This window comes from Mustela lutreola, chromosome 15 (genome assembly GCF_030435805.1).
Source record: "Mustela lutreola isolate mMusLut2 chromosome 15, mMusLut2.pri, whole genome shotgun sequence".
NCBI lineage: Eukaryota > Metazoa > Chordata > Mammalia > Carnivora > Mustelidae > Mustela > Mustela lutreola.
In genome coordinates, this window is record NC_081304.1 from 46,761,949 (window position 1) to 46,786,312 (window position 24,364).

General features: G+C 38.9%; 1 protein-coding gene across 1 annotated transcript in view; it reads right to left on the minus strand.

Annotated features, from left to right (window-relative positions):
* Nucleotides 1-446: 446 nt before the first annotated feature.
* LOC131816271 (olfactory receptor 3A2-like) overlaps nucleotides 447-24,364 on the minus strand; it is a 61,063-nt gene continuing 37,145 nt past the window's right edge. Inside the window, exon 2 of the mRNA XM_059148847.1 lies at nucleotides 447-3,458. Within this exon, the coding sequence (XP_059004830.1) occupies nucleotides 2,505-3,452 (948 nt within the window). The 5' untranslated portion in view covers nucleotides 3,453-3,458 and the 3' untranslated portion in view covers nucleotides 447-2,504. The remainder of the gene's footprint in view (nucleotides 3,459-24,364) is intronic.

Genomic DNA, 24,364 nt, shown 5'->3' on the forward strand with positions numbered 1-24,364 from the left:
TAGGGCACAAACTTTCAGTTATAAGATGAATAAGTTCTGGGGATCTAATATACAATACAGTTGTATTGTATTACAGTTGATAAGTATACTTGAAATTTGAGTAGATATTGAGCATTCTCACCACACATACACATACATGAGTTAACTATGTGAAGTAGAGGGTGTGTTAATTATCTTGTTCTTGGTAATCATTTCATGTGTGTGTATACATATCATCATGTTGTACACTTTAATATATACAATTATAGTTATCAATTATTCCACAATAACCTTGGGGAAAATTAATTCCCAGTGAAGAAGTACTAATGAATTGTATTGGTTAGCTCAAGCCTCCATAACAAAATAACATAGACTGGGGTTAAAAAAAAAGATGGTTTGGGGCGCCTGGGTGGTTCAGTGGATTAAAGCCTCTGCCTTCAGCTCAGGTCATGATCACAGGGTCCTGGGATGGAGCCCCACATTGGGGCGCTCTGCTCAGCAGGGAGCCTGCTTCCCCCTCCCCCTCTCTCTCTGCCTGCCTCTCTGCCTACTTGTGATCTCTATCTGTCAAATAAATAAAAACCTTTATAAAAAAAAAAGATGGTTTAAATTAAACAACGGAAATTTATTTTTTCACAGTTCTGGAGGCTAGAAGTCCAAGGTCAGGTGCCAGCATGGTCAGGTTCTGGTGGGGCTTCTCTTCCTGGCTTGCAGGTGGCTGCCTTCCCACTGTGTCCTCACGTGGCATGTTTCTTCCTCTCTTACAGGGTCAGGGCCACAACCTAATTTAGCCTTAGTTACTTCCTAAAATACCTCATTAATGCTTCCTAATTAATCTCATTTAGCCGTAATTATTTCCTGAACACCCTATTCCATATATAGTCACACTGGGGGTTAGAGCTTCAACATAGGAATTTTGGTGGGACACTTTTTAGTTCACATCATGGAAAATAAACATTTGAAAATGTATTCAACCTTATGTGATGTCAAAGATACGCATATTGAAATAATAATTAGTTATTTTCAACCATTACAATTTCAAAATTAGGAGAATTTATTTTAATAGTTACTGTTTACAAAGCTGTGGGGAGCAAGAAGTTTTACTTATCATTGTAACAATAAAAGAGTGAATTTTTGTGAGGGATCAGGGGAAATATATATAAAATATAATTACATATTAATAATATATATTATATATACTACATATATAATATAAAAATCTGTTTTATTTTTTCAACTCAGGAATCTTACTAATTAGAACTTATAGAAATGCTTGCAAGATAATAAAAATCACATCTTTGAAGAATATTATTTCTATTATTGATCATAATTATAGTAAATCAAGAAACAATATAAACTATCAGAAGAAATATGGTTTAGTAAATTATGGTTAAGTCATAAATTAACACTAGGCAGTTATTAAAATAGACAAGGTAAGTTTTTAAAAATATTTTGATAGAGAATAAAGTCTATCAAGTAATGTATAAACAAAAAAGACATGGCATAACATGTCCCTATAAATGTGACATACCCCTATATATTTTTATATTGATACAAAAATATGTAAATATATTTATATATGTATAAACAGCTAGATGGGAGGCACCAAATTCTTTTTTTTTTTTAATTTGACAGAGAGAGAGAGAGATCACAAGTAGGCAGAGCAGCAGGCAGAGAGAGAGGGAAGCAGGCTCCCTGCCAAGCAGACAGCCTGATGTGGTGCTCAATCCTAGGACCCTGAGATCATGACCCAAGCTGACGGCAGAGGCCCAACCCACTGAGCCACCCGGATGCCTCCAAATTCTTTTTTTTTTTTTTTTGGTACCAAATTCTTAATAGCGGTTTCTTCTGGAAATTGAATTATGAAGGGTTTGGGTAGAGAGGGTGAAGATTTGACTTTCATTTTCTACTGGCAAAATTTTGTTTTGTTTTCATTTTTATAAACATAATTTCTAATGGGAAATTAAAATCAATGAATGGTGTTTCTATTTTAGGAAAAAAAAAAAGTCCCAAAGGAAGTATAAGCTCTCACTCTTAAATACCCTAGAATCTTGCAATGTAGACAGAGTACTCAATGTCTCAAATTATACTGTACTAGGTCTAGAATCTTGTGTGGGACCCTGGTGTCAAAGCAAGTTGGGGAAGCTGTTTCAGGGAAACCCAGACAGGTGGATGTACTAACACTTGGTACTAAGCTGTGACTTTCCATATCCCAGTTTGTAGAGAATCTTTGCTGGGGTCTTTTTGGGGTCTTCAGCAGAAAATAAACAAAGGTTCTACCTGTAGGACCATGAGTCTCCCAGCTTGCAGAACTTCCTGGGTCCCACCTCCATCTGGTGTGGAAAGGGTATCTAGGACCAAAAGGCAACTAGCCAAGGATTCTGGTCAACAGAACCTGCACACATATTATTAAGTAGAGCCTCCCTGGGGAACAAGAAGTCTTACTTCCTAACAGAAGTCATTTTGCTCACGGAGCTAGGAGAGAAGGAAAAAATTGCTGCGGTTCTACCCTCCTAAGTCACTCCTCATACAAGGGCTCGTTTCCCTGTGAGCACCTGCCGCAGAGCCCCCTGCACATCAGGGTTCCGGAGGCTGTAAATGAGTGGGTTCAGCATGGGGCTAATGACAGTGTTGAGGATGCCGATCCCTTTGTCCTTGTCTGAGGCCTCTACTGAGCCCAGCCTCATGTAGCTGAAGACACCTGTCCCATAGAATATGCCCACTACAGTGAGATGGGAGCCACATGTAGAGAAAGCTTTCTTTCTGCCCTCAGCAGAGCGGATTCGTAGGACTGCAGCTGCCACATGGATATAGGAGGTGACAATGAGAATCACAGGTGCACCTGCCATGAGGATGCCCAGACCGAAGAGCAGCAGCTCGTTTAGCTGAGTGCTGGAGCAGGAGAGCTGAAAGAGCTGTGGGAGGTCACAATAGAAGTGATTGATCACATTGGGACCACAGAAGTTGAGTGTGGCTATGGCTATTGTGTGGGTCAGTGCATTGGTGAAAGCTAAAGCCCAGGACACAGCTACCAATATCCTCTGGACTGTCTGGCTCATTCGGGTGCTGTAGGTTAGGGGCTGGCAGATAGCCAGGAATCGGTCATAGGCCATGGCTGTCAGTAAGAAGCAGTCCACACCAGCCAACTGATGAAAGAAGAAAAGCTGTGTGAGGCAGGCTCCATAGGGAATTGTACGCTTGTTGGACAGGAGACGAGACAACATCGAGGGAACAGTGACAGTGATGCATCCAACATCCAGCACTGATAGGTTTCCCAGGAAGAAGTACATGGGGGTGTGGAGTTTAGGCTCTATGAAGATGGCAGCCAGGATGCTGAGGTTGCCTCCAACTGTGACCAGGTAGGCAAAGAAGAAGACTACAAAGACAACTGGTTGTAGCACTTGTGTCTCTACCAAGCCAAGCAGGATAAACTCAATAACAGCTGTTCCATTGGTCCTGGATTCTAGGTCCATAGGTCTCTGAAAGAGATCAGCGTTCTCAACTTAGTTATTCAAGAAAAATATATCAATTCCCTCTCAAATGCCTAGCCCCAGGTAAATTCCTAAGTGTCTCTAGTGAGTATGAGTATTTTCCCACTCCTTAGGCCATACCTAACTCATTATCCCTCTTTCTTCACCTCAATGTCCTCACCCAAGTTCCCGGTGAGTTACACCACTACTACCTTGGTACTCCCCCTTCTTGTGAAAGATATATAAAACCTGTCTTTCAGTGTTCCCTAGAATCAAGGAATAAGGTCCTCCCACCAACAACCTGTATGAAGAGATTTGGAGAAATATGATGCTAAAAGCAAAAGTGAATAGTTAGTAAATAGAAACAACAGAAGAATGTATCATAAGTCCTTGTAAGTATATTGCAAAGGAATACATATATGGCAAATAAGTAAGAAAAATACCAAGATAAACACAATTAAGAAGTGAAAGGCAGCAGGTCAAAAATAAATCAAATAACTTTGGTATACTATCTGCTCCTAAGTCTGAACAATCGATTCAAGAACAGTCTCCAAACCAAATAAACCAACTACAACTGAAAAAATAAAAGGGGGCAGGAGATCGTCAATAATATACTTCCTGGTGTAGGCTCTAGGCTCAAATAATTCTTGTACAAATTATTTTAAGCTGTCAGTGTAAATATAGCTTTCATGTAATATAAAATTTCCTTAACTTAGGAAAAAAATTGTGATTTTTGCCTTCCAATTGATTAAAAAAAATTTAAAACTTATTTTAATTTTTTATTTTATATTATTAAATAATATTATTAATATTATTTTTAATTTTTATTTTTTATTATTTTTGAAAGCAAGAGAGAGCACACTCTCCTTCACAGAGGAAGAGGGAGAGAGAGGGGCAGTGGGAGAGGAAAAGAAAGAAACCTAAGCGTAGCATGGAGCCTGATGCAGGGCTCAAACTCTGGGATGGTGGCCTAAGCCAAAATCAAGAGTCAGATGCTTAACGAACTGAGCCATCTAGGTGCCCCTCCAATTCACTTTGCAAAAAAAAAATGGGTATTATTCTACACTACCCCCATTTGATAATATGTGTGCAAAAATCCTAAGTACAAAAAAATGAAGTCCATTATTTTTTTAAAAAACTAACATATAATGTATTATTTGTTTCAAGGGTAAAGGTATGTGATTCATCAGTCTTAGACAATTCACACTGCTCACCATAGCACATACCCTCCCCAATGTCCATCACCCACCCACCCATCCCTCCCACCCCCCTCCACTCCAGCAACCCTCAGTTTGTTTCCAGGGATGTCCTCTATCATCACTGATGTTCAGCATAGTACTAGAAGTCCTAGCCTCAGCAATCAGACAACAAAAAGAGATAAAAGGCATCTGAATTGACAAAGAAGTCAAACTCTCACTCTTTGCAGATATGATACTTTATGTGGAAAATCCAAAGACTTCACCACAAAACTGCTGGAACTTATACAGGAATTCAGTAAAAGTGTCAGTATATAAAATCAATGCACAGAAATCAGTTGCATTTCTTTACACCAACAAGACAGAAGAAAGAGAAACGGAGTCAATCTCATTTATGATCACACACAAAACCATAAGATACCTAGGAATAAACCTAAGCAAAGAAAAAAAGAATCTGTACTCAGAAAACTATAGAATACACATGAAAGAAACTAAGGAAGACACAAAGAAATGGAAGAATATTCCATGCTCATGGATTGGAAAAAAAATATTGTGAAAATCTCTATGCTATCTAGAACAATCTGGACATTGAATGTAATTACTATTAAAATACCATCAACTTTTTTCAAAGAAATGGAAAAAATAATCCTAAAATTTATATGGAACCAGAAAAGATCCCAAATAGTGAGAGGAATGTTGAAAAAGAAAACCAAAGGTGGTTGCATCACAATTCCAGACTTCAAGCTCTATTAAAAGCTATCATCATCAAGACAGTATGGTACGGGCACAAAAACAGACACATAGATCAATGGAACAGAATAAAGACTCCAGAAATGGACCCTCAACTCTATGGTTAACTAATCTTACACAAAGCAAGAAAGAGTGTCCAATGGAAAAAAGACAGTGTCTTCAATAAATGGTGTTGGGAAAATTGGACCGCCATATGCAGAAGAATGAAACTGGACCATTTCCTTACACCACACACAAAAATAGACTCAAAATGGATGAAAAACCTAAATGTGAAACAGGAATCCCTCAAAATCCTTGAGGAGAACACAGCAACCTCTTCGACTTCAGCCACAACATTTTCTTCCTGGAAACATCACCAAAGGCAAGGAAAGCAGGGCAAAAATGAACTATTGGAACTTTACCAAGATCAAAAGCTTTTGCACAGCAAAGAAATCACTCAACAAAACTAAAAGGCAACAGGCAGAATGGGAGAAGATATTTGCAAGTGACATAGCAGTATCCAAATCTAGTATCCAAAATCTATAAAGAACTTATCAAACTCAACACCCAAAGGACAAATAATCCAATCAAGAAATGAACAGAGGTTTCTTCAAAGAAGACATGCAAATGGCCAATGGACACATGAAAAAGTGCTCAACATCACTCACCATCAGGGAAATACACATCAAAACCACAATAAGATACCACCTCACACCAGTGAGAATGGCTAAAATTAACAAGTCCGGAAGCAACAGGTGTTGGTGAGGATCTTACACTGTTGGGAATGCAAGTTGGTGCAGCCACTCTGGAAACACAGTATGGAGGTTCCTCAAAAAGTTGAAAATAGAGCTACCCTATGACCCAACTATTACACAACTGGGTATTTATTTACCCCAAAAATACAAATGTCATGATCCGAAGGGGCACGTGCACCCCAATGTTTATAGCAGCAATGTCCATGATAGCCAAACTATGGAAAGAGCCCAGATGTCCATCAATAGATGAATGGATAAAGAAGATGTGGTATATACACACGATGTAATATTATGCAGCCATCAAAAACAATGAAATCTTGCCATTTGCAATGGCATGGATAGAACTAGAGGGTATAATGTTAAGTGAAATAAGTCAATAAGGGAAAGACAATTATTTATGATCTCACTATATGTAGAATTTGAGAAATAAGGCAGAGGATCATAGGGGAAGAGAGGAAAAAATAAAACAAGATGAAATCCATTATCTAATAGATTTTATATAGGAGAGGATGATTTAACATTAGTAAATCTATTAATATACTTAGTATATTTGTTGGCTTAAAATGGAGAATATTTTCTAAAGGATAGTTCATAAATATCTACATCCTTCTTTTTTTCATGGCAATTAATTTCTTTTTTTAAATTATGTTCAATTAGCCAACATATAGTACATAATTAGTTTTTGATGTAGTGTTCGCTAGGTATTATATGCAACTAATCTACATACATTCTTGAGAAAAAGGAAAAAGGAAAAAAAAACTGTTTGCAGCAATTAAAATGGAAGTATACCATTTTATGTGAGAGGTCATATCCACTGAAAATCTGTATCATTCATAATGGTGAAGTAGTAGTGATATATCTATCAAAATCAGGCACAAGAAAGTATGGTGTTTGTTACTTCAAGTGTTTGTCATTACTCTAACAAGTTTTAGGCAAAGAGAAACAAAAAGCTTAGATAATAGAAACAAGAAAGAAAAGAATAAATTGAAAACAATTAAATTGAAAACTAAAGAAAGGAGAAAAAACTGGGAAACTGAGAATGACTTAGGTAAAAAATTAGGTAAAAAAAAAAGATTAGGTAAAAAATAATTAAGCACAAATCAATAGATTCCTTATATGCCAACAACAATTAGCTATAAAACCCAAAAGTCCCAACAGTGAGGTGAAATCTTACACAATGAAGAATGAAGCAGGAAGTGAACTTATACCTGAATCATATATGTAGGCACCTAGAAAAAAGACCCCAAATAAACATCTCTCAGTTCCACTGACTGGTAAAAATATGGAAGAATTTTAATTCCTTTTTCACCACTTTGCTTTGCTTTTAAGTGATCTACAAAGTCTCTGATTACTTTTATAATACTAAATATATTTTTTTCTTTCTTTTTTTTTTTTAAAGATTGTATTTATTTGACAGAGAGAGACACAGCAAGAGAGGGAACACAGCAGGAGGAGTGGGAGAGGGAGAAGCAGGCTTCCCGCCGAGCAGGAAGCCCAGGACCCCAGGATCGTGACCTGAGCAGAAGGCAGATGCTTAACGACTGAGCCACCCAGGTGCCCCTAAATATATATTTTTTAATAGATTTAAATGATCTGTTTCCTCCAGATCACAGAGCTCTTTAAAGGCTGGCAATAGAAGCTCAAGGGCTCCTCCTCTCTGTCATGTTTCTAGATGCTTCAGGGAGCTGCTACCCAGCAGATTAAAGGTTGAGTATGGTACACCCAACCATATTGATTTTGCCTCACTGCTTCACGAAGTAATGAAATAACATTTGCTCCATTGTACTTCCTTTACAATTACAACCCACTTGTAATGAAACAGCCAACTTGCTTACCAGTTTCTGCCCACATTAATTTATGTGGCATCCATCAGTGGAAGTTCATGGCCTCTTTTATTCTTTATGTGCATGTTTTAGCAGAAAATGAATGTTTTAAGACTATATTTACCTTCTCCTTATTAAACTAGTTCCTTTGACTTTTTTCTGTCTTTTGATGGACCTTTTAAAACATAGTAAGTTGGTAACAGTGATACGTGGAAATATGTAGGGATTTTTAAAATTATAATTAAACACATAATAGATAATTATAAAAGCCATGATTTCTACAACTGTATTCTGATATAGGAATTATGAAGATAAGTTCCTAAATACCAGGGAATACTTTAAAATTCAAGACACAATGTCACTTTTCCATCAGTAATGTAGATCCTGAGTCATGGTGGGAGCCCCATATCCAGAGTAATATTCAGCTGGAACCCACTGACAGAGATTACCATTCTGGTACTCGTTAAATATTTTGACAATAACCCTCATCCACACCACTGACAGAGATTACCATTCTGGTACTCGTTAAATATTTTGACAATAACCCTCATCCACACCGTGGCCTCAACAGTGCATGAAGCTGTATCCAGTATACTCTGTATATAGCATCACTGAGTCAAAGAAGTACCAAGTTGGCTGACATCTTATAGAGTATCTACTTCCTCATTTTATTAAAAAGGAAATGATGGCAGAGCATTGTGGGGCTGAAGTTGCTGGGATTAGAATACTGCATATACTTATAAACTTTTTTTTTTTTTAATTTTAGAATAGTAACTCATCCTGGGCCACCACTCACTGTATGCTTGCTGCACCAAATAATTGAGGCTATCAGAGAAAGGATTTGTATGAGGACACAAGAAACTTGTCCACTGGTTTGATCAGCCCAAATTGGCTGTTTCCAACCAAGCCCCCAATGGGCATTTCTTGACACTTAATGAGGGATAAAAGAATCCATGTCTCCAGGGCTGCTCTGGATGCACTCTTCTTTTTATTTATTTATTTTTAATATTGTACTTCTTTATTTTAGAGAGAGCAGAAACAAAAACAAGAAGGGACGCAAAGGGGGGAGGGCAGGCTCCCCACTGAGGAGGGAGCCCAATGTGGGGCTCAATCTCAGGACCCTGAGATCATGACCTGAGCAGAAGGCAGACACTTAACCAACTGAGCTACCCGGACACCCTTGGGTGCATGGTTCTGAGAAACCTATTCTCTAGCCCAGCTGTCCCTTGTGGCCCTTACGCTTTCAGGTGCACACACCTGTGGTAAGTAGCTCACTGACAAGCAGGCTCTGTGGTCACGGTTTCAGTCAGCACCTGCCTCACTTCATTCTGCATCCTACTAACCACAGAGTTCATTCTGGAGCTCTCCTCCCTCACCTATCTTATGAGGGTCTTTTCTTTGGTAGGTCTTCCTGATTCAGATTTTCTGAATCTCTCACCAAATATAACAGAACCTCAGGTCTCTCATGAGTGCAGTTTTGTGAGGGTCCTTCTCAGTCACCAACAGTCTGCCTCCCAGCCCTCTGCTTTTCATTTCACCCAAAGACAGCATGTTTTGCCCAGAGGAAAATAGCCTGCTTTCCACGCCTCTTCAATGCTATAACTTATGGTCTTCCTCTAGCTGATGGCAGGTTACTGTAAGGGCCTACTTAGTTAGAGCGAGCCATTTTGTTGTTTATGCAGTAAACTTAGATTGAACCTGCCCCTTCCCCCCAAGAGGAAAGCACTTAGAAACAGAACTGGTGAAATACAGACAAATAGCCCCAGTAACGGAGCACAGATACCAGGACATCTCAGGCTGGGTGGAAATAATGGATCCCAGATACAAGGATGTGTCCAGCCAGGTGAAAACACCCAATCAGGAAAGCACCTCTCTAACCACCCAAAAATGTAGGCCCTGACTTTTGGGCGCCAATTCTGACCAGAGTGATAGGCTAGTTCAAATAACCACTATAGGGTGAATTGTAATTCAATTGGCCACCTGTGTGTGGCCAGGCTCAACCACATGGCCTTTACTCTATAGAAGTTAGTCTGTGAGACTGGGAGGGGTCGCCTCTTTGGTGCGAAATAAAGCTTTGCTTGACCTTCACTTTGTATCAGTCTCATCTTTTTGTCCACGGACCCTTTCAGTTACCATTTGTCCCAACCCCAGCTTCCCCTATGTCATCACCCATTATTCCTATTCTCTCAAAATAAGAACTTGGTTCCTTCTCATGTTAAGAGTTTTCCTGATAATTATAGGTAGTATGTAAAAACAATGACAAATATAGGAAAATTACTAGAGTTTAGAATATCTTGCAACATCCTTGTCACACATGTCCTCTTGCCCTGTCTGAACAGTCCCTGGAAACCACCCTAATGACCTCTCACTCTCTCTTTCCATCTCAGGCTCTCTTGACCCCTTTAGATCCTGCAGAAATCCTCTTTTCTATGCAGGTTCATTTTATATGTGCGATTAAGGCAGAGCAGCACCTGCAGACATGCAAGGATAGTTGGTGAAAACCTGAATGCCAGAATCCAAATTAGATCTTTATATTGGTGGCTGTCAGTTTTAGGGGATGCTATAAAGAAAATTGTATGTGGGTGAGAAATTTGATGCAGAGTCTCCTAAGTGATGTGGTTTTGGAATATTGGTGAGGTTCAGTGGGGTGAGATTGGGAGTCAATAACCAAGAAAGAATTCTTGAGATGTCTTTGGTGCAAAATTTCAGTTCATTAAAGCCAGAGGACAGGACAGAGGACAGAAAGAGCTGCTGCCCCAGCATTGTGAGGGGTGGTTGATTATAAACTATGGGGTCAAGGTAAGGAAAATGGAGATTTCAAAAGGATTTTCATATGTTAAAGAAGACTCACAGGATACCTGAGGCCTTGCCTTTGTCAAGTTAAGGTTGTTTTCCCCTGTAGCAAGTCATTAACATGAAGATAGTTGGGAGCTTCCTGGAGGAACATTACACTGTGCCTGCTTCAAGTATCTGTCAATAGGCTGCAGATTATAAGTACTTTTCATTTTATTTACATTCCCTTCTGGAAGCTAGACCATTGTTAAAAATGCTTTGTCCTTGTAAACTGCTAAGGCTCCAGTAAACTGAGGGAGACTTAAGTCCATCAGGACAGTGATTTCCATAAATTAATTATTTGTTTTTCCTTTTAGGGCAGCCAGGAGTGCCTGAGGAATGTCACCTGTATCACTTGGTGGGGGGTGGTGTTGTGGGGTGTCCACTTCTTCCTGTCCTTAGCTAGCCTTCTACTCTCTCATCACTAAGGTATTTTGGAAACTCAGAAATCCATGATTCCTGTTGAGTCACCCTATGGGTCTAATTATGGGCCTAGAGTCATTCTGTAATTGTGTGATTTGACGTCAAAAGAAGCAAAACAGCTCTCCACACATATTACATAGTTAAAGAATAATTAAACTACCTCCCAATTGTTCCCTTGAATCTACTTGTGTTATAAGGGGTCACATTCTTTGATCTCCTTCTTCCCTATATTTGCTCAAACTGTTTATTTTCACTGGAATGTCCTCTTGCTAAACCCAAGTGCTCAAATTCTTTACCACTCAACTAAAATATTTCTGTTCTGTTAAAGTTTTTTTGATCCCCCACTTGAAGCTCCTCAGCTAATCTCATGCAGCACTTTAACTGCATACTTCACAGAACTCTCTGTGACCTTCTTGCAAAGTAATTTCTCTCTAGAAACTCCACCACTTCTCTGCCTACAGTAAGTGGCTTCGGGACAGATTATGCTTGATTCAGCTTTGCATTCTCAATGCCCGTCATTGCACTTGCATACAACTGCTGCTCAATATTTCTGAAATACATACATACATACATTTGGAAACTATGACCAAAAGACCAAACTTTTTGGTGAAACGGGGCATGGGATTAGGCTGTAGTAGTTGGGAAAAATTTTTTGGATAAGCTGGAATTTATGCAAGACCAGGAACAATTAACAGAATTGGAAAGAAGTATAAGTGTGAGTAAAAGGCACAGAACTATTGCTGTGAGAATCTCTGCTCCCTTTAGGTGGGTTATTGGGAACAGTTAAGATAGAAGTTAAAATAATTGCTTCACTGACATAATGTCTTTTCTTGAAAACAACTCCAAAGACTTTGGGAATGGGGGTGGGGTGGGGGATAGAGCCTATGAATAAATTAGTCCAGACAAGAAAGGTACACCCTGCAGAAATGTCATATAACCCTCACTCTGTAGAGGTGAAACATCACCCCCCAAGATTTTATGACTGTAACAGTACTCCAGCTGATCTTAAGGGTTAACTTGCTCCAGGATAACACACTCTTTATTTGCTGACCTAAGGCCCTTGAACTGTAACAGAACTAATTTACTTTCTGTTAGATTTGCCAAGAACTGGCCTTGAGGAATGAAGAACCAGAACTTTCCTAGGCCACAGAAGCCAGCAAGTCTCTTTGAAGTTGCCTCAGCTTTCTGATTAGATTAACAATTTTATTAGCAAAATATTTTCTTTTTTGGGTCACACAAATGATTTTACTAAACTCCTTTCATGTGTTTATAGATTGAGCCTTCCTTTATAGAAAGAACACATGACTCCTGCACATCACAAAACAAGAACCTAGTCCCCTCACACAGCCCCCAAACACTGATATAACATTTGTAGTTGGTTTACCATGGAGTCTGCATGTGATCAAGAAATCTTGCAGGCCAGCTGTACTGCCTTTGCCAATTAGCTACCCTAAATCCCTTTAAAAACTGCTGAGCCAGGCAGAAACCTGGGAATTAACCTTTGGACAAGTATCTGCCTCCTCCTCATGTGGCTGGCCTCCCAAGTAAAGCTCAAATGGCTTTCCAAGCAAAACTGGTCTTTTGAATCTTGCATGTTACTGATTTGGGTTCAGTAACATGATGACTACTGATCTATGTATCTAGGAAGTCCATCTTAAACAAGATCACCATGGTCACCTCAACTGAAGAGGTCCTCCTAGATAACCATTCTTAGGTGAGCCCCAAGCTATCCTCACTGGGTTTTCACTGATTTCTGCTCTGATATTCCAGCTAAAAGTTTTATGCACCTGACGATGAAGATAAACTCTAACCATCTGATGTAGGGGTCTAGCCAAAGGTTACTTCCTAAGGAATGGGTCCAACAGGAGACTAGATAAGATGAATGCCCTCATACTCCAATAAACACAGAAGGTAGGCTTTGTCCAAGAATGACAAAATGCCTTGGCATAGGAGGGTGTCAACCCTTTCCCCTCACTTGATGTGTTACCCCAAACAAGAGTCTCTTTACTGAAACCTTTGTGAAATAGGAGGGTTGACTTGCTTGGTAACAACTTAAGGGTCTCATCTATTATCAGAGAGCAGAAAGAGGACCCTAGAGAATACTCACCTTATTGCAGGTACAGAAGCTGGAAAAGTTTCTGATGAAGGGAGTGAAGAGGGTGCAGTGCTATGTAGGCCCCAGCCTGGGAGAGCGTGGAAGGGGCCATATATAAGAAAATGAGTGATAGAGAGATGAGATCATCTCTGTTGTGGGACTGTATCCACTGCAGTGCTATCCCTGTAGACCTCAAAAATTAGTACTCCTAGGAAGGATGGGGCTTTGGGGAGCCACAGATGAATAAATAACCAAAGGCTTTAATGAACCCAATAATGATGCTTCACAATTCTGATGCTTTTGATTTTCTCAAAAAGTCTTGATATCTAACTCCTTACTCCACCTCTCATATTGTTCCATGAGGGTGTTAGTAATTCCATTTATCTCAGAGGGCAGGGAAGCCAAGAAAGTTTATCTATCTATTCTTTTTCTTTCTTTTTTAAAAGTTTTTATTTAAATTCTGATTAGTTAATATACAATGCAGTATTAATTTCAGGTGTGCAATATTCTGATTCAACACTTGTATATAATGGTCAGTGCTCAACACAACAAATGCACTCCTTAATCTCTATCACGTATTTAACCTATCCTCCCACCCATCTCCCCTTTAGTAACCATCCGTTCTCTATAGTTAAGAGTCTTTGCCTCTCTCCTCCTGCCCCCCCCCGTTCATTTGTTTTGTTTCTTAAATTCCATAGATGAGTAAAATCATATATTTGTTTTTCACTGCCTGACTTATTTCACTTAATATAAGATTCTCTAGCTCCGCATCATTGTAAATGGAAAGATTTCATTCTTTTTTATGGCTGAGTAATATTCATATATATGTTGTTGATTTTAGTCATTCTGACAAATGTCAATTGATATTTCATTGTAGTTTTGATTTATATTTTCCTCATGATCACTAATGTTGAGCAACTTTTCATGTGTCTATTGGCCACCTATATGTCTTCTTTGGAAAAATGTCTATTCATTGGCTAAAATTAAGTCAGGAAGCAACAGGTGTTGGTACGGATGCAGAGAAAGAGGAACCCTCTTACACTGTTGGTGGAAATGCAAATTGGTGTAGTGACTCTGGAAAGCAGTATAGAGTTTCCTCAAAAAATTAAAAATAGAACTACCCTATGACCCAGCAATTGCATTGCTAGTTATTTATCCAAAGGATGCAAGCATAGGGATTCGAAGGGGCACATGTGTGCCAATGTTTATAGCGGCAATGTCCACAATAGCCAAAATATGGGAAGAGCCCAGAAGCCCACTGACAGATGAATGGATAAAGATAGATATGGTGTGTGTGTGTGTGTGTGTGTCTGCACATGTGTACCTATACACAATGGCATATTACTCAACCATCAAAAAGAATGAAATTTTGCCATTTGCAATGACATGAATGGAACTAGAGGGTATTATGCTTAGCGAAATAAGTCAATCAGAGAAAGACAAATATTAAATGATTTCACTCATGTAGAATTTAAGAAAAAAAACAGATGAACTTAGGAGAAAGGAAGGAAAAATAAAATTAAGATGAAAACACAGAAGGAGGCAAACCATAAGAGATCCCTAATTCTAGGAAACAAAATAATGGTTGCTGGAGGGGAGTTTTGTAGGGGGAAGAGATAATTGGAGATAAGGATTAAGTTTAGGACACTTAATATTGCAAAGAACACTGGGTGTTGTATGCAACTGATGAAATCACTAATTCCACTACTGTAGCTAATAATACAGTATGTGTTACCTAATTGAATTTGTTTTAAAAAGTCTATTCATGTCTTCTGCTCATTTTTAATTGGATTATTCATTTTTTGAGTGTTGAGTTTCATAAGTTCTTTATATATTTTGGATACTAACCTTTATCAGATATGTTATTTGCAAATATCTTCCCATTCTGTAGGTTGCCTTATAGTTTTGTTGATTATTTCCTTTGCTTATTCCTGAGTTGCAATTGTAGTTCAATATTCACAAATCAAGCAACATGATATGCCACATTAATAAAAGAAAGGATAAGAACCATATGATCATTTCAACAGATGCACAAAAAGCATTTGATAAAGTACAAATCCCTTTATGATGAAAACCTCAACAAAGTAGGTTTAGAGGACTCCATATAATAAAAGCTGTCCACAAGAAACCCATATCTGATATCATCCTAAAAGGGGAAAAACTGAGAGCTTTTCCTTTATGGTCAGGAACAAGACAGGGATGTCCACCACTTCTCTTCAACATAGTACAGAAAGTCCTAGCCACAGCAATCAGAAAACAAAAAGAAATAAAAGGCATCCAAATCAATAAGGAAGAAGTAAAAAGAAGTATTTGTAGATGACATGATGCTCTAGAGAAAATCCAAAATACTCCACCAAATAATTGCTAGAACTGAGACACAAATTCAGTATAGTTGCAAGATACAAAATCAACACATAGCAATCTGTTGTATGTCTATAAACTAATGATGAAGCAGCAGAAAGAAAAATTAAGGAATCAATCCCATTTACAATTGCACCCAAAACTGTAATAATATACTTAGGAATAAGCCTAACCAAAGAAGTGAAAGTCCTGTACCCTGAAAACTATAGTACACTGATAAAAGAAATTGAAAAGGACACAAAGAAATGGAAAGAGATTCCATGCTCATGGATCAGAAGAACAAACATTGTTAAAATGTCTATAATACCCAAAGCAATCTATACATTTAACGCATTCTCTATCAAAATACCAACAGCATTTTTCACAGAGCTAGAGCAAATAATCCTAACATCTGTAAGGAATCAAAAAGACCCCAAATAGCAAAAGCAACTTGGAAAAAGAAAAGCAAAGCTGGAGGCATCACAATTCTGGACTTCAAGTTATACTACAAAGCTGTAATGATCAAGACAGTATGGTACTGGCACAAAAATAGACATGTCAATCAACAGAACAGAATAGAAAAACCCAGAAATAAACTCAGAACCCCATGGTCAATTAATATTTGACAAAGCAAAGGAAATCCAACGGGAAAAAGACTGTTTTTCAACAAATGGGAAACAGTTCCCAAACAGTTGGGAAAACTGGAAAGCAACATGCAATAGAATGAAACTGGACCACTTTCTTATACCATACACCCTATGTTTTTTGATTGGAGCATTCAGCCCATTTACATTCAAAGTAATTATGGGTAGATATGTATTTATTGCCATTTTACTACTTGTTTTGTAATTGTTTCTGGAAATTTTCTCTGATCCTTTTACCTCTCTCACTTTTGGCCTCTCCGTTTCACTCAGAGTCCCTTTTAATATTTCTTGCAGGGCTGGTTTATTATCATGAACTCCTTTAGTTTTTGTTTGTCCTGGAAACTATTTCTCTTATGCTGAATGATAGCCTTGCTGGATAGAGTATTCTTGGCTACACATTTTTTCTATTCAGCAGTTTGAATATATCATGCCACTCTCTTCTGTTGTGAAATCTCCTGCTGGCCTTATGGGTTTTCCCCTGTAAGTTAAGGATTTCTTTTGTCTTGTTGCTTTTATAAATTTTTTCTTTATCATGATATTTCACAAATTTAATTGCAATATGTGTTGGCCTGCTTTTGTTGACATTTGTGGGAGTTTATGTGTCTCCTGAATCTGGATGTCTGTTTCCTTCCCCAGATTACAGAAGTTTTCTGTTCTTCTTTCTTCAAATAAAATTTCTGTCCCCTTTTCTCTCTCTTGTACTTCTGGGATTCCTATAATACAAATATTACTACGTTTCATGGAGTCACTGAATTCCCTAAGTCAATTCTTGTGTCCCATAATTCTTTCATTCAGCTGCATTATTTTCCATTATTTTGTCTTCTCGGTCACTAATTTGTTCCTCTGCTTCTTTTAGTCTGCTGTTCATTGCATCAAACCTTTTTTTTTTTTTTTTTTCAATATCATTTATTGCACTCTTTATTCCTGGCTGATTCTTTTTCTACTCTTTAATCTGTGGTCAGGGTTTCACTGATGTCTTCTATTCTTTTCTCTAGCCCAGTGAGTATCCTTATGATTGTTACTTTAAATTCTCCATCAGGCATTTACTTACCTGTTTTGCTTAGATCTCTGACCTTATCTTGTTCTTTCATATGGGATAAAGTCCTCTGTCTTGCCACTTTGTTTCTGCCTTCTTCTCTGTATTAGAAAAGTCACCAAAATGTCTCCTGCTCCTGAAAGTAATGGTCTTTTGAAGAAGTGGTCATGTAGTTCCCTGGTCCTGGTGCTTTGGAGAGTGTCTCTTGATGAGGGAACAGAAGGCTGGCTGAGGACAAAGCAAAAGCTAACACCCTCCAACCTTCCCCGCCCCAAATCCTGGGTGAGACATATGTGACATTATTTAGGAATCTCCCACCCATCTTAATGTTAATACCTCGCTAGAGGGGGAAAATGACCTTGACAATGGTAAAGTCTCTGGTATCTTGTAGGTTCTCTTTAGCATATGAAAGTTCTATTAACATCCCCCTATTCCTTACTTCCCCACCCCCATGGTACATAACCTGCCACCCCCTCACATCCCTGGGGACAACAGCTCTTTCTGACCATGGATCCTGTCCCCATGTTTTAATAAAACACTATTTTGCACCAAAGATGTCTCAAGAACTCTTTCTTGGTCATCGGCTCCTGACCTCACCCCACCAAACCTCACCCCACTGAACCTCACTTATATTCTAAAACTTCATTATCTCCCATGTGTGCTGTATGTGTTCTGATGTTATGTTGTGGCTGTTCTATCCTTCAGGCCAGTAATCTACAGAGGCTCTCCTTGCCTGTAGTGGCAGTGTTTGGTCCCTGGCCTGAAAATGGCAACTGTTAACTAGGTGTGCTCTAGTCTGCTTGTGAAACGAGACCTAACGAGACTTCTACCAGAATTGATGCCTTGCAGAACTCTCTGGGCTGGAGACATGCTGGGGGGCAGGGGCTTCTGCTGGTCTTCTGGGGGAGGATCTTGCCATCCTGGGACTGAGGCAGACATGAGAGAAGGGCAGGCAGTCCCACCAGAGTGCAGGGGAGTGGTGTTTGGTATTTGCAAGTTAGGCAGCCAGTATGGGTGCTCTGCTGCTTCCTGAAGGTGGCTCTGTGTTTATGCTCTTCAGATTACTGTTTCCATGCTCTCTGCCCCTGAGTTGTTTCCTTGCCTTCTCTCCAGGAATAGCCTACTGCCCTCTGGGCTTTACCCCAGCCAAGTCCACTGACCTTTAAAGCTTCAGACGTTAAGGCCCCAGTGATTATAAGAACTCCTGAGATGCAGCCCCTCTCCTGTTCCAAGCGAGTGGTTTTGGGGAAACATTCTCCTTACGTATCCTTCTGTGTGCTCCTTTCTCTCACTCTTCTCTATGTTCATGGCTCCCTCCCCTCTGGAGCACCCATGATCTCTTTCTCCCCTAAACCATGTCTCTGCACTTCCTACCTTCTTTGATGTAGTCTCTTCCCTCCCTTTAGTTGTGGAATTTGTTCTGTTAGTCTTCAGGTCAATTTCTGGATTATTTAGGATGATTTGTTAATTATCTAGTTGTGTTCACGGAATGAGGGGAGCCTAGGTCCACCTACTCCACCACCATCTTCCTCTCCAATCCCTAGAATGTGTATTTGTCTTTTCAGTGTCACCCATGAAACTGTGGTGGAGCTGGGACTTAACTAGAGTCCAGCCTCAATGCCTTGCTTTCCCAGATTCCTGGTCCAGAATAGAGCTCTGAGCAGAGAGCAGCCTGCTCCCAGACTTGACTCGGCCTAGGGATAAGAGGAGGAACAATGAAGGGGGGGAAAGGAAGAAGCCTTCTGCAAACCCCATTTCCTAATAAGTCCTCAGGAATGAAATGCCGTCCATCTTAAGGGCACTGGGATTGCATTATGGGGGTACTTTTATGCCTGAGTTTTCACATCTGAGAGACCACCAAGGAGCCAAGCACTGATGCAATCACATGAGGGTTTATTTGACAAGCTTAAGCTTGGGCCCAAGTATACCTGTCACAGTGGAGTAGGGACTTGGACCCCGAACCAGATTACAGTCAGAGTTTTTAAAGGCAGAGTAGGGGTGGACTCGGTGGTGGGTGAGGACAAAGGGGATTAGGGATGGCGTAAGTCCCTAAGGAATTTTGGAAGCAAGGTCTTCAGGATCTTGTGGGGCTAGCTATTGTTGGGAGAAAGGTTATTTATTACCAATAATAAAAATCTTCTTGTGAGACCCTTTAGATGTTTATCAGTGGGCCATACACTTGGGAATGATTCTCGACACTATCTTGGAGGTTTAGAGATAAAGGAATTGTTAAAGTAGACTTACAGGATCCTGCTCAGACCTGTTGGGGTAGGGGTTGGTTAGGCTAGGGTTGTCCTTAGCAAAATCTCAAGGTGAGGGCAGTTAAGTCTCCAGGGGAGAGCCACTCTGTCTGTTTCAAGGGCTTATCAGTAGGTGAGGAATTTTAATGATTTTCTTCTGCCTCTGTTTCCCACATCAGCTAAGCTTGAGGTGGGATGGCCTTAATTTTCTCGGTCTCCGCAGGTACCATAATGAAACTAGAAGTGGCAGTAGAACTGAGTTGTGTTAAGAAGAACCATGGGGTCCCAGGGTCTCCCACTTTTGCTTTTAGGTCAGATCCTTAGAAACCAAGGATCCAATGATAAGATTAACAAACAGAAAATGTGGAGAGGTTGTTTAGCCCTCCCTCAGGGCCCTACTGCCTGTTCAAGCAGTGACTGCCCATCATAATGGAGACCTTGCTACCTAAAAACTGCTACTCACAGTATGACTCTCTGTCTCAAAAAGCTGCACCTGACTGCCCTACAAGGTATCAGAGCATATGTTAAAGGTGTTGTAATTAAGACTATGTCCTCCCTGAACAAAATTAGAGAAATGGACCAAAAGGGTGAATTAGGGAGCCTGAAAATAATATGTATAAATTTGATATGTGACACAGGCAGCCTACAGAGCAGTAGTAAAAAGACAGACCTTCCAGTAAACAGTGTATCGATAGAGAAAAAAAGATAACATGCCACTTCCAGCCAGCAACAGGAGAAGAATTGGGCACAAACAAGTCAGCTGCAAGAGACTGGGAGCAGGGGACAACAGTCAAAAAGGACTGCTGCCATGAGAAACTCCACAGTCTCACTTTTATTGGATAGAAACAATAGCCAACAGAAAGATTGATGAAGGTCAAACGTTAATCCTGTCTTGCAGACAAGCAAGGAGGAGGATAAAGCTTATAGTTAAACAAGCACATTCAAAGGACTCATCTAACTAACAACAGGCGCTTCTGGGAAGAGAAAGGAGTGATAACGGAAAAGGGAAGCAGGCGGTTTTCGTTCCACCCTGAGCTGACCGGGCATTCCCGGCTGCTCAGCTTCACGGTCATATATCGTCCTTCTCCTCAAAGACCTGTTGCCAGTATATGTATTTCTTAAGGCCATATCTAAATGTGCTTGGCAACTAGTAAAATCCTCCAGGGATTACAGTTTAAGTAACAAATTGTTCCGAGGGGCAGCAGCAATAACATGATGTCTTTCTCCGCCACACAGAAAAATCAGCTTCAGGTGCATGAGGAACTTACATTGTAGAGTCAAATTGTAAAGTCTTAAGAATAGTTTATGGGATATCTTCATGATCCTCTAGGAGCTCAGTCATTCTTAAAGCAGTCCAAAAAACATTGATCATTTAAAAAAGACTAAGATTTGCCTACATTAAATTTTTAAACCTCTACTCATCACAGAACAACAATTTTTAAGTGAAAAGACAGCCACAAATTAGAAGAGATTTGTAGCACATAGAGTTACTCTGAAGAATCCAAGACATATCGAGAACTTCTACAACTAGTACAAAAATAAAAGGGACACAAGAGATAATAGACAAAAGTTAGGATTTCACAGGAAACACAAATGGCCAATGAAATTAGGAAAGGAATCTCAATCCTATTGGTTATCTAGCAAATGCAAATGAGCAGCACACTGGAGACACCATTTCATACTCAATACATTGGTCCAAATGAATAAGTGAGATAATAGCCAGTTTTGATGAAAATATAGCACAACATGGGCGCCTGGGTGGCTCAGTGGGTTAAAGCCTCTGCCTTCAGCTCAGGTTGTGATCCTAGGGTTCTGGGATAGAGCCCCGCATTGGGCTCTCTGCTCTGCAGGGAGCCTGCTTCCTCCTCTCTCTCTGCCTGCCTCTCTGCCTACTTGTGATTTCTGTCTGTCAAATAAATAAATAAAATCTTTTTTTAAAAATAGCACAACAACAATTCTTATACACTGCTGGTAAGATTATAAAATGGTGCAATCATTTTGGAAAATAATTTTATTTTATCCTTTAAATCTGAAAATACACAAATTCCATTCCTAATTGGAGACCCTAGACAAATTCTTGCATTTGTGCACCAGGAGATGAGTACAAGAGTGTTCACAGAAGCAAAATGCCTTCAGACAAAAAGCAAATGAATTGTGGTCTCATCACATCACACAGTGCTATACATCCTTAAAAAAAAAAAAAAAAAAACAAATGAGCAACAGTTTTTGGCACTCACTATCAGAGAACCACACAAACACATTGAGTGAAATAAACAAGTCAAAGGAAGAATAACTATTGAGTGATCTCATTTACATAAAGACTAAATATATTAAAAACTTAATATTTTGCTTAGAGAATCATATATAAGTAACAAAAAGATTTTAAGTGGATTTTTTTTTTTCAGAATAATGTTACCTGAGTAAGGAGATAAAGGATTAGGATTAAGGAGGGACACACAGGAATCTTTAAAGACAATGGAATGTTCTATTTCATAAATTTGTGTAGTAGGTAAGATATTCACTTTATTGCTTTAGTATTCTTTTTTTAAAGTCAGTTTTATTGCGGTATGATTTAAAAACAGTAAAATTTACCTTTTATAGGTGTCTATGAGTTTTGACCAATGAATACAGTTGTATACATCACCACCATCAAGATATAGAATAGTTCTATCACTCCAAAAATCCCTTCATGTCCCTTTGTAGTCAATCCTATTTGCCCTCTCTATCCCCCTAGAAATCACTGATGTGTCTCCATCACTATAGTTGTCTTTTTTTTTTAGAATGTCATATAAAGGTAATCATACAACCTTTTACATCTTTTTTTTTTTTGCATAAAAAAAGAGCTGTAAGCAAATGTTGAACTCATGTTATTGGTATGCATGCTGAATTATTTAGGGAGAGGCGTACTGATGCCTATAGTTTTATTTGAAATGCATCAAAGAGTAAGATGGAATGATAGATGGAAAGCGGGAAGGTCAGATGGATAAATATGTGATAAAACAAGTACAGTAAAATTATAATGGTAAAATTGAGATGATGGGGACATGGGTATTCACTGTATAACTATTTGAACTTTATGTTTGAAAAACGTTAGGGGGAAAAAGTCCATTATTGATTAGAGGGCTTGGTAAAATAACTTCTTATCAAATATATCAGTCTTCATAATCTTTGAAACCATTTCTAGAAATCTGATCTAAATGTAGTAGAACCATGTGTATGAAGAGAAATTTTAAATACAGTAATTTAAATACCTACCAATAAAGGAATAATCAAGAAATCTTTTTATTTATTACCTCCTTATTTAAACGCTCTCTTCCTTGGATCCAGTGTGAGTCTGGAGGTGAAGCAAGGGAAAATGGCACAAGAAGGTGAGCTTACTTTGATATTCAACCCCTTGGCTTTGGACTTGGGCATAGCAACTCTCTCTGCCCTCTCCCAGGAGGTTCTGCTATCCCTCATGCAAGCTGACCACAGCAGGCCTCCTGGAACCTTAGTTCTTAGGTGAAATAACTCATTCTCAAACTGAGAAGACCACTGCATATGCAATATTGTCATACTGTTGTTTTATTTATGAAACACATTAAAAATAAAACTGAGCAAAGTATTATTAATCAAGTAAAAAATTAAAAACAGATTTAAAAAAAATTTTTAAGATTTTATTTATTTGAGAGAGAGCGAGCAAGAGAGCACAAGTAGACAGAGCAGCAGGCAGAGAGAGAGGGAGGACCAGCCTCCTCTCTGAGCAGGGAGCTTGATTGTGGGGCTTGATCCCAGGATCCTGAGATCATGACCTGAGCCAAAGGCAGACACGACCAACTGAGCTAATCAGGCACCCTTAAAAACAGATTTTGTAGACTTTTTCAGCTCTGTGGCAAAAGTCTGGAGATTGTAATAAGGTTATTCTATTGAGTTATCACGATTTCATTATTATCTTAACTAAAAATGATGCAACGGTCATCAGTAGCAGCTGTATAAGAATCATCATTAAGTCCCAAAAGAAATTAAATGGTCTAAACACTCAAGCAAATTTGCTTCCTTTCCACTGGGTGATCTTTATTACATGAGGGTTTTGAATCACCATATGTTTACATAATTAGTGTTCTTTTCTTTTCCTTCATAGTTAATGGAATTGAAAAACCTATGCTAACAAATAAGTCAGTAGATCTTGAAGCCAATTAAAACTCTCAAAACAAAGATATAAGGAAGAAGTATTAACAATATTGGTGGGGGATATGAAGAATACATGTTTCCCCTGTCCCTTATATAAAAGATAAATAGTTCTGTAATTTGTACTTTTGTCATAAGGTAACAAGGAATCTAGTCTTGAGAATGTAGAGTATCAAAGGATGAGAAAAGATCTTTGCACAAACTGGAGGTAGAAACTATTTAGGACACAGGACAAACATCAGAGAGAAACAGATTTGGTTGCATTATTATTTATGGAAGTGGAAAGTTGGAAACTAAATATCCAGTGGTTAAATAGATTTTGGCAAATGCAAATGATAGAATATTAGAAAGTCATTATAAAAATTAATTAAATGAAGCTCAAAATACAGATTTTTTTTAAAGCTGAGAAATAAATAATCCAGTCAAGAAACGGGCAGAAGACATGAACAGACACTTTAACAAAGAAGACATATAAGTGGTTAACAGACACATGAAAAGAAGTTCAACATCACTAGCCATCAGGGAGATACAGATCAAAACCACAATGAGATACCATTACACCAGCTAGAATGGCCAGAATGAACAAGACAGGAAAAAATAAGTGTTGGCAAGGATTTGGAGAAAAGGGAACCCTT